This window comes from Styela clava, chromosome 1 (genome assembly GCF_964204865.1).
Source record: "Styela clava chromosome 1, kaStyClav1.hap1.2, whole genome shotgun sequence".
Taxonomy (NCBI): Eukaryota; Metazoa; Chordata; class Ascidiacea; order Stolidobranchia; family Styelidae; genus Styela; species Styela clava.
Genome location: NC_135250.1, coordinates 21,750,226 through 21,767,175, shown reverse-complemented (window position 1 = coordinate 21,767,175; position 16,950 = coordinate 21,750,226). Strand labels below are relative to the sequence as shown.

General features: G+C 34.5%; 2 protein-coding genes across 2 annotated transcripts in view; both read right to left on the bottom strand.

Moving 5' to 3' along the window:
• Positions 1-261: 261 nt before the first annotated feature.
• LOC120346111 (uncharacterized) lies at positions 262-11,766 on the bottom strand. The gene is made up of 6 exons (XM_039415770.2): positions 11,677-11,766; positions 6,195-6,374; positions 4,178-4,481; positions 3,762-3,893; positions 2,549-2,593; positions 262-1,716 (listed from the first exon to the last, which is right to left on the bottom strand). The coding sequence occupies exons 3-6, from the start codon at positions 4,441-4,443 to the stop codon at positions 1,521-1,523; spliced, it is 639 nt and encodes a 212-aa protein (XP_039271704.2). The 5' UTR covers positions 4,444-4,481; positions 6,195-6,374; positions 11,677-11,766; the 3' UTR covers positions 262-1,520.
• Positions 11,767-12,535: 769 nt separating this feature from the next.
• The window catches only part of LOC120343978 (putative N-acetylated-alpha-linked acidic dipeptidase), a 35,831-nt gene continuing 31,416 nt past the window's right edge, over positions 12,536-16,950 (bottom strand). The window contains exon 15 of the mRNA XM_078114736.1: positions 12,536-12,659. Within this exon, the coding sequence (XP_077970862.1) occupies positions 12,546-12,659 (114 nt within the window). The 3' untranslated portion in view covers positions 12,536-12,545. The remainder of the gene's footprint in view (positions 12,660-16,950) is intronic.

Below are 16,950 nucleotides of genomic sequence, written 5' to 3'. Positions count from 1 at the left end.
GATGTAAAATCCTGTGTTACATTATTAAAGATGATTGTTTGTTGTCGCGCGATGACAAAAACACTAATAGTTTCCTGTTTTAGAGGTGATCTGAAACTAAATGAAATGAAGTCATTAGAAAGATCATTGTCGCTACTGCACCATAACTTTGTGGTACATTTAATATTTTTTCCACATTAGCCACACTAGCACGACCTTTCGCGTAACCCCAATACAAAACAAATTCAAGTAATTAGACATATTATGACTCATTATGTTTATATGACGGGAACTATAGGACACATTTATAATAGAAAGAAGCAAAACATTGAAACAATCTATTCATTGATAAAAATAACAAGTACAAATATAAGCGTGCTTGTGACAGCAGCAAGTCGAATGAATCAGTTAAAAAGAACCAGGAGCAATTTATGGACCTCCTGGAGTATGCGCACCAAGATGGCGCACAACCTGAACTCATGTTTTGTACCAGGTTAGGGTTCAGGTTATGCGACATCTTGGTGCGCATACTTCAAGATTACTCAATGTATTCATATAAAGAATTTTCATAAATAAGATGACATAAAAATCAATTTTTGCACAGTGAAACACAGGTTAAAGGTAGCAATATATAAATGTATTCATACACGGTACACAAACCAGTCAAGACATATGAAGTACCATTGCAACAAAATAATATAATAAATAAAAGCAAAACTAGAAAATTAAGCATTTGTTTTTTAAAATAAATTAAATACTATAATGCATAGACTTTTGTTACCAGTTACCTATAGGAAAATAGTATAAATCAACAACCTAGCTCACTTAAACTAACAAAAGTGTCTTTGTTGACTAAACCAATTTTATTTGGCCTGGCCATCATCAAATGATGATGCAAGTAATAGGGTCCAGAAAATCGTTATATTTAAGATTGTGTGAAAGCACGAATATTTCGTTCTAGAACTATATACCACAAAATTAATACATTGATGCAAACAAAAGTAAAAAGCGCGAAATCCCTATCAATTAGCAAGATGACCAATCAGTGAACCAAATGTTTAACAGTGGGTTAAATTTTCGGCAAGTTAGGAAAATATTTTTAATATTATTTATATGAGCAATCAATATAAATATTTGGATCGATTTATATTTGTGATATTTCACGTTGATGATTTTTTTCAATACGTCAATAATATAATTAAGTATGTCGTTATCAAATTTGCATGTTTTTTTTTATCAATGCATTCTTATTAGTTTTTTCGTGATAGAAATTTGTCGGTTGTGGCGGGCAATCACACACCATTCAAGTATGAATATTTTGTTCGACTTAGCATCATTACCTTTAATATTTTAATTATGGGATGTCTCAACGAGAAGGATTCATATCTAACTACTAACTACTGCGCAAAAAATAAATTCCCATATCATTTTGTATCAAGCTACATAACAGCGTTTATGTCAGAAAAGTTGGGAGAATGAGCAAAAGTTAAAAAACTAAAATCGCAAACACTTAAATTATAAACAACACTAAACTACTTGCTTCAGCAGTCGTAAAGTGATCGATCAACGATTGAGTCTAAATCTTTCGGAGATAAAGTCATATGGACATTTATGTTCGATACAATTCGACGACATTTATTTCGAATTTGTTGTAATATTATTCCGTTTGTGATAAGTTCGTCGCTGAATGATCCCGGTTGATAATTGTTGATTTTGTCGCAGGACTCTTTGCTAATCCTGGAAAAAATAATTCTCGGTATAGGCACGTTTTACTTTATTATAAAAGATCAACGAAACCAAAAGCGATGATCTCGTACCAAGAAAATATAATTAAACGTACAACAAGACATTGTTTTTAAGTAAAAATCTCAGAAGATGCCGTGCTATTTTGACATATAGCGAAGCAAAACACTTATGACGACTCTCAACTTTATGCCCTTCGAGGTGTCATTGTTTTGTCTATAAATTATAATTCCTTTCACAGAAACAGTATTTTTGTAACATTTAAATCGAGTTTATTTCATAACTGAATGCTTGTAATCTGTTTTTCATATGGACTTTCGTTCACTGAAAATATTATTTGATTATTTTTTGACTTTGCTATTTAAAAAGATATTTAACCATTGTCTGCGCCCATTACATTTATTATGTTTGTGATAGCATAGACAGTGTACTACAAAACTGGTATTGCCGTATATTCACTTCGCTGTGGGATGAAAATGATCATACTTCGAAAATGCAAAAACCGCTACTTTTATTCGACCGAGTCGCGATATTTTGAGTCCATTTAGCATGTACGATGTATCATTCAGAACGCCTAACTATTTCCCCCTATGTCTCTTTTATTTGTATTCTACCTATTCATATAACTGTTTGTGTATCCTCGTGAAATGACCAAACATACACATTTTACATAGGTTATTTTATTTCCTTATTTACTCTTACATTAAATTTGTTCTCATTAACCGATAGGTATTATTTTTGGAAATTTTTAATTTGGTAGAAGTGCGGTGACCAAGCAATATGGGGGAATAATCAAATATTTTATATGAGTGAATCGTAAACTTACTTTATTGTAACTCGGTGTTTTCCGTCTATTATCGACTGGGCACATCTGAAAACAAGTAAAAACAGTTTATTTGAAAACTCATTCATAGAGTAAGTAAGTACTAACAGCAATCAGCAATGATATTATTGGAAATAATATTTTAATTGGAGTAAAATAAAACATTATGAAATATTTCAAATATAGATCAAGCTGGTATATTTCGTTTTAAATGTAACTGATTGTTTTCGTAGAAAATATCATGTCTATTACATCAAAGAATTCGACATACACATATGAATGGTCGCATTTTCATTCGATGGAAACATAATAATTGTAGCAAACACTATTTTACACTCGGCGCCGAAGAAGTTGTTCTTAAGGCTTGGGATGGGCATGAAGGTGGGATCGTGTGCTAAAAAGAAATACTTTCTCGTAAATAATCTGGCAATTCTGGGCGCAATTGATTGTTTTGAGAAAGTGACATATTGTTTATAACAAAAACTCTTTTTATTTAACAATGTAGTGTAAAGTGAAGAAACCAATATTTGTCTTGGATTTAAAGATAAAATCTACCTCATATACTTTCATTAATTTACTCTTCGATGTTGCGTCTCTACTCATAAACACACATTTAAATGTCAAATTTTGATGCTGAAAGATTTTTACCAAATATTTTTGATTTGTGGACTGAACTTCCACAAAATTGTTTGCCTGACAATGTTACCTTAGGGTTCAAAAAGCCTTCGTCATTTGTAACCCACAGACTGTTTTTCAGCACAACAGTAAATATTGATGTATCCCTGGTGATTATTCAATCAGTAAGATATCCACGTAACGTTCCATTTTATAAGTATTATTCGATGAAATGTTGCGTTTTATACAAAAAGTCAATGTTTCGTTGATCGTTTGTCAATGTGATATGTTTGCATTGTGACGTCATATCAGAAGAAACTATAAAGTGTTGAACTAAATTGGGAAAATTCAAATTTGTTGGAAAAGATTGTGTGAGTGGTTGCGTGGGAGCCAATTATACGTTGGAGAACTGAATAAGTTATATTCGACTTCGATGTTAATGGTATATATATGTATATAATTTCATATACGAGTACACATGAATTCATATATATAATTCATTTTTTCAGTTGACGACATCTGTCTTATAATCACCGCTGCAGCGTTGCGAATGTGAAGGTTGAAAGAGGGATAGAATATCAATTGCAAATCTAAATTTTACCTTTCTCTCACAAATGATAGCATTTCTGAGCCAATGTTAGATCTCTGTTGTCTGTGCAGAGTTGTACCCGGTGCAGTTGTCGTTTCTTCTATCGCCGCATTGAACGTTGTCGTGGGGTGTCGTTTGATGTCGCTGTAATTAGTTCAAGAACATTATTATTACGAAAAGTGAAAACATCCCAATCCCGTTACATATTTGATTTATATTTAAGGATAATTAAAGGATGTTATCAGTCGTTAAAGTTCAAGATTTTTATTTGGTTACAGTAGTCAAATTTCTTTAACGACAATTCTGTTCAACTTTTGGAGCGAGAGGCTAAAAGTTATCAAGATCATATACATTCTATTTTATAGATAAACAAAATGACTATACACTAATTGAACCAAACAATTTAGCACTACATTGTTTAAACTCACCTCGGGACAAAAGGAAGTCCATTTACCGTAGACGTGTTGAAAAAAAATACTGTCAGATAAATTAGACTGACGAAATATTTGCAGAAATACATTTTGCTGCTTTTTCTTTTTGAAGTGATTTTCAGGTCGCCGGACTTAAAAGTAGAGGTGTGTTTTATAGTATTTGAACAGCAGTCCATCGAATTAACGAATTCCGATGGTGTTCGCACCTGTCTTGTGCTCGATTGTTTTTCATCGACCATGGAGCAGAATCCGGGTTTCTGCATTTTCTAAGTAAGTAGCTGGACGATACTAGATAATTAATCTGTAAGTAAAGACACGCATCGGTAACACATTTTTCTGCTAAGTAACTAAAATATAGTACTACCCAGATCTACAATTTCCCGTTATACAAAAATCCATTTTTCACTTGTCCAGATATTTATTGCTAACTCGATAAATGTTCCGACCACCCGTGAAATTTCACTGCGGAACCTGTCGTGTTTCTTATGTAAAATAAACGTTGAGTTGGCGTATCGGCCATTTCATAAAATCCTTTTTTCTTTTTAACATTTTTTCTCTCACTAGAGAAATACGTAGCAAATATCGTTATGCGCTTTGAAAATATTCTAGTACTGTACGAAATTATTTCAAAATCAAAAATTCTAATGATTGGTACTTGACATTTCTTGTACGCAATTGCTTCTACGAATAGCAATAAGTTTCGAGTAGTATTTATTCAGAAAAAAAAAAGAATTTTATGCTAAGTGACTTAAATATAATACTCCACAGAATTATAACTTCCATAAATGCCCCGACCACCCGTGAGATATCACTGCGGAACCTGTCGTGTTTCGTATGTAAAATAAACGTTGTGTTGGCGTATCGAGCATTTTATAAAATCCTTTTTTCTTTTTTACATTTTTTCTCTCCGCAAGCACGAGAAATACGCAGCAAATATTGCTACGCGCTTTGAAAATATTCTAGTAAGTACCGTATGAAATTATTTCAAAATCGAAAATCCTTATAATTGGTACTTGACATTTCTTGTATAAAATTGTTTCTACGAATAGCAATAGGTTGCGAGTAGTGATTATTCAGAACTAAAAAAAAACTTGGGTTAAGACTAAGTATCACAATGAATGCAAGAATCCGAATAGCAATAGGTTTCGAGTAGTTTTTATTCAGAAAAAAAGATTGACAATCGCATTTAAAAAAATCGTATAATGCTTTGCGGCTTCTTGCATTCATTGTGATACCTAATGTTGATTTTGACTTATTTTTAATTACAGTTAAGTTTCAAATATGGGGAACACTTCAGAAGAGAATTATTGACAAATGAACTTATAAGAAACTTCTGTTCAGTGTACAATGTCGACAATACATGTTTGTTTCTTGGCGTTGCGAATATCAGGTAAACCAAACTCAATATCACGTTTATCAAGTGTCATGTCAAAATACACTTGTTATGTACATAATTTCCGGCCATCGGCTATTTTGATTATATCGCTATCGAGATGCAATTTAGAAAGACAATATTTCAAAATCTCATAAAGTGGTAATTTAGTTAAAATAGCACTACAAACGACGGCAAAAGTAACGTTTTCCGGTCAATATTGATAACTGGTTTTTAACATTTTTCACGCACGAAACGCATCCAGTAACTATTATTTTACGTAACATAACAAGTTCAAACGGCTAGATAGAAAAAATCGTGCTCAATAAAAATTAGTTTATAGTTTACTGTTCTCCTGAATTGTGTAAATACTATGCGACAACGTTGATCCCCGGACATTGACACGACAGACAAACTCATTAGAGGCGCGTGGTAAGATTACAAATATAAGAATATTGGGAACTTTAATGGTTTAAACAAAACTCATAAAATTTGAGCAATATGATCTTTGTACGAATAAAACGGATTAATTGAACAAAATAAATTTTATTCCTAAAATAAAATTCTTCGGGCAATGTTATTTTGCAATATTGTTTGATACAAAAAGTTACTACAATGGCATTACCTCTAAAACAAACTCACCTGTGTTTGCTCAAACAGAAATCACATGGTGAAAGGTTAGACAAAATTTCCATTGCGGCAATCGAAGATAAAGGTTAATTCACGTTTGTTTTGCACATTTGTTCCATGACTGACGTCATAGCGATTCTTTAAAGTTCCGTGATTCAAGATAATTGGGTGAAGTAATGTATGTATGATCCGCTAAATGGTAATCGTTTATTATTAGTTAGAAGCATCTCACAGTCACACCCATGAAATATTATTTAGAAGAAACAAACGATTAAATGTGACGAGAGGCAACGTTTGTGTCGGTTTCTGTTCGACGTCGGCTCTCGAACTTTCTAGGGGGAAAGTAACCGGTCGGATTGTATGATTTGCTCTAATTATTTGTGTAACTTAATACCTTTTCGAAAACATCTTTAATGGTTTAGGGGGCCATTAGGGGATTGGCGGCTGAAAATTACGAAACAAAATAATCCAATTGAAACCACATTTCCGGCTAGAAGAAATGACGCAACGTGCGATAAAGATAGTTTCTGTTGCGCAATTATTGCCCAACAAATTGCTCTATTGAATAACAACTAAGATAGATGAGAATGCTTGTGTATTTTTTTATATACCTTTGTTTATTTTAGTGCTATAATTTGATACTGTCTTAATTTTATGAAAGTCGTTCATTTAGTAAATAATCTGGTATAACCGAACACATACAAGGCTCATTTTTAGCTGTACTCGACCAGCTTCAGCATGCATGTTCACTGTGGGGTGGGTTGTGTAGGCTAACGTGTTGCAGGAATTTAACTACGATTTCAGTTTGATTTCTTAATAGTAAAGAAAGCAGTATGCGTTTGGCCTGTCCTTGAATTAGTTCGGAAGATTATTAGATCTAATGATGAATTCTGTTTTTTTTCAAGAACTTTTTGCTTTATCATGAAGTGATCTGAAATATCTGTTCGTTTACCTTTGAACCATTATTCGAAGTAAGTCGACGCTACATAGGTTGGTGCGGTTGCGGCTTTTGAAAGTTCACTCAAATGATAAATTGTCTTGAATTACATTGAATGTGGTATAATTTCGTTTTATGCACTGTATGTGGGACTGGTGCCACATAGAACTCATGTATTGTCGCGTAACGGCTGATGGATCTCGTGGAACAAACTTCTTTTGATGAGTAAGCACTGTTGCTCTTTAATAACTTGTGCTAACATATGATTCATCACTATGGCAAATTCGACCGGTTTTTTAGAGTAGCTGGACATGTTGTGGATGACGTCATCGTACGAAACTCGAGAAAAACACAATATTTTTAGCTAATACAATGCAACAGATAATCCAAAAGACGGGTACACCAAGATGTTCGGAATTAATAACTTGTTAATAAACAATTTTTTTTCTATTCTAACTGGCAGAATATTTTTTTTCTTCATGAACAGGTATATTTATATATATTAGAGTGGACACTCATCCACCGATAGCCGGTACTTTTCAGTTTTCGTAATCGATTTACACTAAGCTCTCCTCTAGTAACAGCCGAAATATACTCTTGAGACGATTAACTCTCGTTAATCACGGCCGAATTATTCCCCCTTGTCAAAAAATTGATTTCGCAAGTAGTTATTTTCGAGAACTGATACGTGACTGTTCGACCGGTGAGCTCCATGAATGGCCGAATGGCCACGACCTCAGTCTATAACTGATATAGACAAATATTTGATCAGTTTCATTGTACATTTTTGTCAAGAGTAAATATTTATATTTAGATCAACGCAGATAACATAAAATCTATATAAGAATCTGGAGACCCCTACTTGCGCAAAAGAATAATATCATTCTTTTCCCATATATGATATTGACTTTGTCGACCTGACATTTTATTGATGGGCGGTCGAGTCGATAAACATCGATGGATGGTGGCCTGATCACGCATTTTTCTTCATCTTTAGCAATCTATGGCGTAATACCGACGTGATACAAAATTTTTTGCATGTTTACATAATACAAATGGAAGTTGATTATGTCGAATTCACGGCAGATTAAGATCGCGCTCCCTTTGTTTCCGTTGTTAGTGACCTAATCGGGTATCATTAGATCTTCTGGTAGCTTGAAAATTTATCTGATTTGTTTTGAATTAAGATTATAGCCATTAGACCAGCCTCTTTACTTGCTCAGGAACGAACAACAGAGCAATGTTCAAATAGTTCACGCATCAATACCGGCACGGCCATAGATGAGAGATACTGAGTTAGCTGAAAAGATCGACGGACAAGCATGGCGAAGAGGGAAAAGCGCGATGGAATAAAACGGCCTTCTGGCGACTTCATCCATATTTAAGTACTAATATCGATTGTCCCGTTAGTTTAGAAGAAAAACCGACAACAATCACCCAACAACATAATATTTTAAACATTATCAGTTTAGTAATAATATCTTTCGTTATAGAATAGTCCGCATAACTGGAAGAAGCATTTGAACATGAAACGAGAAATACCATAGTTCTGGTACAAAAAAACTACGCCAGTTATAAGCACCATTAAATTAATAACAACAACAACAAGAATTTAGCAAAATGATCCACACGTCCACTTCGGGGACAATAATTGTTTCGTTCAACTCGGAGACATCTTTTATGAATAGATTAAGAAGAAAAGTTACCATATTATCACTTGAATTTTCATGACATATTATAACATTAAATTCTACATCACGATTAATGCATTAATATTATTCATCGGTGTATTCGTGGATAAAGTTAAAACATAGGCGCAAATAATTTAGCGTCCGAATGATATGCCGTAGATATATTGTCTCAGAGGCGCATAATAACTGTATATCGGCAAAGATCGAGACTACATTCTCCCGTTGGTTGATGCTCTACACCAGAGTCGTCCAACCTTTTTGGCCGACGGGCCCCATGTAGTTTACTAATAATCGCGCGGGCCACTTAACAAGGTAGTTATGTTGTCGTTTTGCTACACTGACTACAGGTTAAAGAAAAAACAAACAATACCCTCACGCCAAACTTTTACAATTATTAGAACAATAAAACTGTTGTTTCCCAACCATTGATGAGGCGCTATCATCGGTTATTCCCGAAAGTTTCGTCAAAGACAAGCAAAGACGCTTGATCATTTTTATCACATCTCCCAACAAATCAATACCTATAGTCGGACCCTTTAATGATGGCTGCGAGCTCTTCGGTAATTTCAAATCATCATCAACTCCCCGCAAATTCGCTAATTGAGCAGTAAACTTGATGTCAGTGCTTTTGTCAAGCGCCATATAATATGATGAAAATTTCCCCGATTTTGCAAATAAAGTTTCCGCTATAGAGTTCCCAAGCTCTTCAACACGATGAGTAATGGTCTGTCTTGACAGGCTATTTTTGCAAACACCTCTTTTATTTCCGGACGTAAAACATTGACAATATGCTATACAATTCTTAACGAATTTTCATTCGATTGTTTTTCGATAACGCTTTATAGAGTAGTAAAAGACCCAGTGTGCAAGCGACTATGTATCGATATCTCCTCCCAGTTGGTTTCGATTCAAAATGGCACTCACTTTTCGTTTGAAAGGGCTACTAGAGCGCATTTCACATCTTGTATACTACATCACTCGAAAAATAGTTTTACTCATTTTTTTTATTCAATTCTGAAAAATACAGCGCGGGTCACTCGAAATGCTTCCGCGGGCCACATATGGGCCACGGGTTGGACGACCCTGCTCTACACGAATTGCTAAAAATCGCTAGGGGTTTGAATCAAACTGTGCTTACACAATTTTACATTTAAATGTGGATCTACAATACATCATCTTATGTCTGTGATAGCGATAACTCATAACGCAACTACACATTGACTAATCGAGGTATAAACATTTTCAGCCTGATGATTAAAGTGATATGTCTGAAGCATAATTATGTCTGAAGCGGGTCGTTTTGGTCAAGATCCAAGGTGATTTGCAAGTAAATGTATTTGGTGGTATGGATCGAAAATATCTATCCATGACTCATAAAAAGATTCACTCGATCATATCAAGTCATTTTCACACTAAAAGGATTATCAGGTCATCTCGTCATTAACAGTTGATTATATTCGTGATTTTGGGAAATACATAACATCGTTCAGATATATTATCCATCTCGCTTGTCTCTACCATTGGCCAATTAGAAACAAAAAAACGGAATTTCCAGGATTTAATATCACTAACACATATGAATTATTACGATTGACATACTCCGTATTATCACCAATGGGATTTGCATAATTTAAATCCCGATTGCAAGTAGTTACCTAGCTAGGCCCAGTCTTATTCCGGCAGATTCAGATTAGATGACATTTCCGAATAAAACACATCTGATATATTTTTGCCAATAATTTTGAGTCAGAAATGACTAAACTCTATTTTAAGAGATGGTATGAATCAACGAATAATTTGAATGAAGTATTCCGTATATTAATATGTTTCAAAAAGTCTCTAGCCGCATGAATAAATTGAGTTTCGTAAGAGAGATAAGGACTTAGGTTAAAACGGATCGTAATTACAAATATACCCCGTACAATTCTACGAATAACCGTTTACATTCTCAGTGGTTCTTGGCACATTAGTCGCCCGTAATTGTCCATAATTTTTCTTAGGAAAACTGGTGTAACGTAATTTCGTAACGGAAACCGTGAATATTTATGTCCTCGTCATGAGCACATCGTCACGCTAATAACCGAATTGCGTAAGTCATTTTTAGCAGTTTTGAGAAAAACGTTCTAATGATATTGCTATGCCATTGAGAGTCAATAATTCATGGTTCATTGTCATGGTTCAATTTTTTCATCGTAGCCGGATTTAAGTTAATTTGTATGACGCAGTCATGTGACGTCAAAATGGCGCACTGTGACTAAGGCAGAAATGTGTCTATGACTTGGGGACATACGCAATTTTGCAACTTGACTATATGCACCAGTCCTAAAAACCAAACAATCATAAAACGAATGTAATTCTTAGTATCTACGATGTCTAATTCCCAAAATAGCTAATCTTTTCCAATTACAATATTTTTTATGTTTAAAAATATATATCATCAATATAACACGCTCTGCACACCCACCGAAATAAGACTAAGATTAAATATAAAGAATAAAACAACAATGTACCCTTGTATAAAAGCCAACCAAGGTGAATTGGACTCAGACAGTGAATATCACAAGTGCACGCCTTCCTATACTGTAGTATAAATTCAAATTTATAAGCTCTAAACTAGCTTCTGAGATGCAAAAACTCGAAAATCCTTCAGCGAAGGTATTTTGTCTTTGTGACGTCACAATAACCTTTCGTTAATAATGGTAATTCATTATGACGAAACAATTGAACAAATTTGCATGTCATACAAAATCTCCATTTTTATGGGTTTCGGAATTCTTACAATAAAATCTGAGTTAACAGACAGATGCACAGCATTACATAACTACTTATCTTATAAAAAACTCGAAACCGCCAAAAAATGACTTACGCAATTCGGTTATTAGCCTGACGATATGTGTGTTTTGATCTTCGTCTCTATACTTGCAATCCAATCTGAGACTTGACACGTGGACGAAAAGGTACTCCCGAAGTATGTGAACCAAGATGGCGTACACGAGAACGTTTTATGTGTACCAGGTTAGGGTTATTAGACCATAATTTCATTCCAATTTTTCTCATTTTAGTTCTATTACGAGTTCGGGGACTAGCCAAGTGACTACCGTAGTATTTGTACCTGAAATTATGGCCTAACCCTAACCTGGTATACATACTACGTTTCGGTGTCCGCCATCTTGGTTCACATACCTCGGGAGTACCGTTAATGTGGAATATCACAGACCATGGTCGCCCATGGCAAAGTTTGAAAAGGTGCCTCCTTGATCGCTGGTTGATAATTTTTATTAACATCTTTTGTTGAAATGAGATACTTCTACAATATTATCTAAAAAAGATACAGATTAAAATTATTTTATTGAAACAATTTACAACTAAAACTTTTTGCGCCCATGGCTGTCAAAAGCTCTTTTACCTATTTTAATACAGATTTCAGGAGCCGCCCATGTGTATTACTAACCCTACCACATGGTGATACTTGGCAATCTAATTTAGGTTTTATTTTGTTGCGATATACGCTGCGATGTGATTGTAAACTCGTTAGCCATTAGCGCGAGTTTGCATTCGTGTGGTCGAGTAGATGATGATAAGGGATATTATGATTGTATTATTTATTTTCGAATGCCTTTAATTTAACGGAATGACATTTTGAGTTACATGATATTAAAATTTGTGCCAACTCACGATATAAAATTGTACTAATCACGGAACAAATCTTGATCGCTTGTCGTCCTTGGTATTCTGTTAAACAGAAAGTAAACGCTCCTCCAGACACACCCACACCGCGATCCCAATATTGTGCGTGGATGCATATCCATTCAGGCCGTCCATCTTGTTAAAATTGCAATCTTTTGTCAGCTGAAAATTAAAATATCATCGAATAGCAGAAGTTTGAGTATTAAAATATGCTTCAATAACAAAAATTGCGTAAAAGAAAAAAATTAGAAATGGACGGGATAACTCCTATTGTATACCCGTAATTTTCACGTGTATGTAATCTTTCACATATGTGAATCCCAATTCATTAACAAAATGATATGTACTATAAATAAAAGCGCTCAATTTGAATACTACATTGTCGATAATGTTTTATACTTAAATATGCTTATCTTGCGAACATTGCACGCAAATCGTGGTTGACAAGATAAATTTGAATGAAATTCTAATACATTGTCAATAATGTTGTATACTTATGCTTATCTTGCGAACATTGCACGCAAATTGTGGTTAACAACATAAATTTGAATTATATTTTGTAAAATAATAAAGATGTAATAGCTCGATAAGAAATACATATTTTTTTTCAAATATCTGTACTTTGGCTTGGCCCAGTTTGGAATCATTTGCGATCCATATCTTACTTGCATGCTTGCCCATGTCTGGTGAACCCTTGTACATTTAGAAAGTCCGGTAATTACATTAAATATGGGCATGTCAGTATTATTACGATTATCGCTGTTTTGTCATATTTTAAATGTAATTGACAAGATTAGCGAAATATTCATTCTACATCTTTAGGATAGGATTTAGATATTTATCCCGGGAGAGAAAAGCCGATAATACGGCTTAATCTTATGGCGAACCACGGCCTCTCGTCCGGTTACCATTCCATGTCGGGTATGGGATTAGTTAGTTATTTGTTTTCGGAAGCATGGACTTGATGGTTGAGGAAGTCGTAACCGACCAGCGGTTACGTGGACCACCCCACGGCAGCGAGAAGTCCAGCAATCTTCTCGCACATAACTTTCCCCGCATGGGACTCGAACCTGCGAACCTACGCAGAATAATCATAGGTGCGGCGGCAAGAGTATATCTAACCCTTAGCACGACGAGCGCCGCCGCGCCCACAGTGCTTAGCCCACTGCTTTTTTCGAATCTGGTATTCCAATCATTTATCTCTAGCCTTGTTTTAATAGTATAATGTTCGTCTATATATGTATACCATTGTCGGCATTCTTGTTTTACAGTATTATATAAGAAAATTCAGTGATATTAGGGTATATTTCACCATTTTTCATTCAGGCATGCTAATATGCTTTTCGCGGTGGTTCGGGGCATACTTCCATTCCTATTCCAAACTGGGAAGTTTTAGGAAAAGGGTTGGACAGAGGAATTTAATAATCACTTCGTAATTAGAGCCTCACACAAAGCGGAGCTCATACATACGTTCATAATTATGTATGTACATTAAGGAAAAGTACCCACGCAAAAAATTTCCATCACCTGCGGGAATATGTTACCGGAACACACTAAAAAGGGAATGCAGTTTTGATAGAACATACTATGCGAAATGTCAAAACATACGGTATTCACCCAAATGCGAACATGTCATATGAATTAAGTAAAATAAGAACAAGAGGAATGCTCAAATATACGGACAGCGAGGTCAAAACGAAATAGTATGGGTATGCCAGACCATCATCAGATTGCAGCAAAGGCGGGACCGCCACAAGGTGTGCAATTTTTATGACGTTATCGCACTCAAAAACGAATCCCATGGAGCCCACAGAAATGTTTGAAATGAATAAAGGTAGCCTTCCATAAATACAATCTTCAAACACTGAATGTTTCAAAGCCATTTGTCTTGTAATTACAGAGAAAAGAGATTTTCTCATAATAAGAACAAAAGAAATACTAACAACAACAACATAATAACCAACGATCCACTGGTACGAAGTTGTGCAATAATAAAAAAGGCTCCTTCAGTAAAAAGTTTGAGTCATCGTTATCAAATTTCACGCGTATGTGCAAATGTAAGAAACCAGGTCAAGCGTATATCTCATCATCTTTTCTGGCGCTTATATATGTTATATTGATTTTCATCTTAGTAAAGCAATATGCTTTTTTGTGCATGAATTAACAATTTAATACCTAAATTTGTCAAATCAACCTTTGAATCGTGTTCCTCGAAGGAAAAACCCGACCGCATAAATCTCTTGATGTCTCTTTTATGCCGTCATAGCCAATGCGTTGGCTATGTGTCATTTAATTTAAATAAAGTCACATTTTGCGATAATTCAATGCCATACGTTACAAGAAACTTGTGACCTTTGTTATGTGCGTCACATTATCAAGTATGTGACAACGTGAAGACGAAGAGTATAATTCACATCGATCGTCTTACGCTGTTGGTTTTGAGTGGGTTCAGCTGAACGTTTTAAACGTCCTGGGTCTAACGACATATAAAAGTTTCTCGGGATCGAACAAATGAGGTATATTATCTCTTCATAATTTTTTTTTTATATATTATACCTTACTTAAAACCGATTTCAATTATATAAGGATGGGGTTGCTGTCAACCCTGTTTTGCGCAAGACTGAAGCGATGGCATGGATTAGAAAGTTACATTAGGATGGGCAAATCGTATAAAAGTGATGCAAACGTAGCATAATTTAAATTGCACAAGTTAATTTGATTCACTTTGAGTTTCACTATATGTATTTGGGATAACACCGTAATACCAGAATTAAATAATTATTAATTGATTTGACAACTGACAGAATCGTGAAATAAATTATAATAGAATCTTCGAATTTACGAAGTTTAGGGAGGATGGGCATCGAAAAGAAAGCTTTTACGCTGTTACCCAATAGTACCAAAATTTGATTTACGGATTTAATTTGGCTAACGACGTTGAATATTAAAACCCTTCAAATTAGTGAAAAATTGCATTAGATAGTACGATGAGAAAATGATCATAACTGTTTTTGTTAAATTATTTTTTGTTAGTCAGATTACTTTAAACATAGTGTGACATGTATATCGTCTGTGATATTTAAACAAAACGACTGTGCTGATGTAAGTAACATTCGCTAAATCATATGCCACGCCTTTATTGACACAAAACATCTTTAGTCGAACTTAATTTCGGAAAATTAGTTCAAACACATATTCTAAAGTTCGGCATAAATTAGGGAATAGCTTGCCAAAAGAAATTGATAATTGGAGCTATTATTCTGTGGAAAGTATCACCAACAACACACGTAACCCCATTTTAAGTTCCTTTGCCAATACAATTACTATTATTTTTTTCCTTGTTATGTACTATTATATAATCTTCGTACTATATTTAGGGTATGAACAAAACAATATTGTAATATGGTTGTTATAGAGATTCTTCAAATATTGAAATAAATTGAGGCGAATCACAGACTATAATAGAATTCGTTTCATATTTATGTATTGATCTTATGAATATTACCCCGTATTGTGATCCGTATCCGACGTAGGTGGGCGAGTATATTATGAATCTATTTGGAGGCACATACGTTGTATTATTAGAATTTTCAAAGCATTATTTTGTACCTATAATTTGCTACAAACGCGCATATATAACCTTATTGGATAGAATGGGAGTGATGACCTGTAAATTTCCACTTGGTTTGTGAAATGTTCACACATGCTATGCTGAATCCCGAATTGCTTCGATTTTTATTTACAGATATTGCATAATCCCGATCGAAGTAATTTTAGTTAAATTTAAAAATGTGGTAATGTTAAATTTATTATATTGTCAAAGAATCGTCTGTTATATATTTACGTAATCGACGTCGAAAGGTTTCCGACACAGACGTGGCGAAATTTTCAATGCTTTGGCGTGTTTGTTTTAGCCGATTCAAGTCGCACTGAAAAAAGGCTTGAATGTGTAAAACTGTTCTTGAAGTATTTTGGAATTTACGACGCTATTGATTTGTCCAAAGATATGTATAGAGAGGGCCGTCTATTCATCTATATATTGTGATTTTCGACCAGTTGCACGCTTACTTTTCATGGTTCTACATTTGCGATCGAAAACCACACACACCTAACACCTTAATACTGCAGCAACGGATATTTACACTTATGGTCATCTGTACTCAGGAGATTTGCACCCATGCAATTGCGTACATTTAGCACTTAATCTTATTTGTGTTTCAGACAAAATTTCATTACTTTTGGGGCAATGTGGCCTCTTGCACGTACGCATATATATATGCGTTCAGAAAAAATTCATTACTTTTGGGGCACTATGGCCCTTTGCACGAGTCTGTAAAGTACTTTAAATGCGATTTGTCGCCGAGTGATCCTGATCCTAATGTTATAACTAGTAATGAATATAAACTCATTGCAAACCTGCACGCGATTAATTTGGATTTTTTTCCATCAACTT

Bases quoted from the DNA above. Each gene is read 5' to 3' on its own strand.
- LOC120346111 (XM_039415770.2), bottom strand. From the start codon at position 4,443: ATGCAGAAACCCGGATTCTGCTCCATGGTCGATGAAAAACAATCGAGC. The intron at 3,894-4,177 runs GTGAGTTTAAAC...AACTAATTACAG, and splicing joins GGACTTCCTTTTGTCCCGAG to CGACATCAAACGACACCCCA. The intron at 2,594-3,761 runs GTAAAATTTAGA...ACTTGTTTTCAG, and splicing joins CTATCATTTGTGAGAGAAAG to ATGTGCCCAGTCGATAATAG.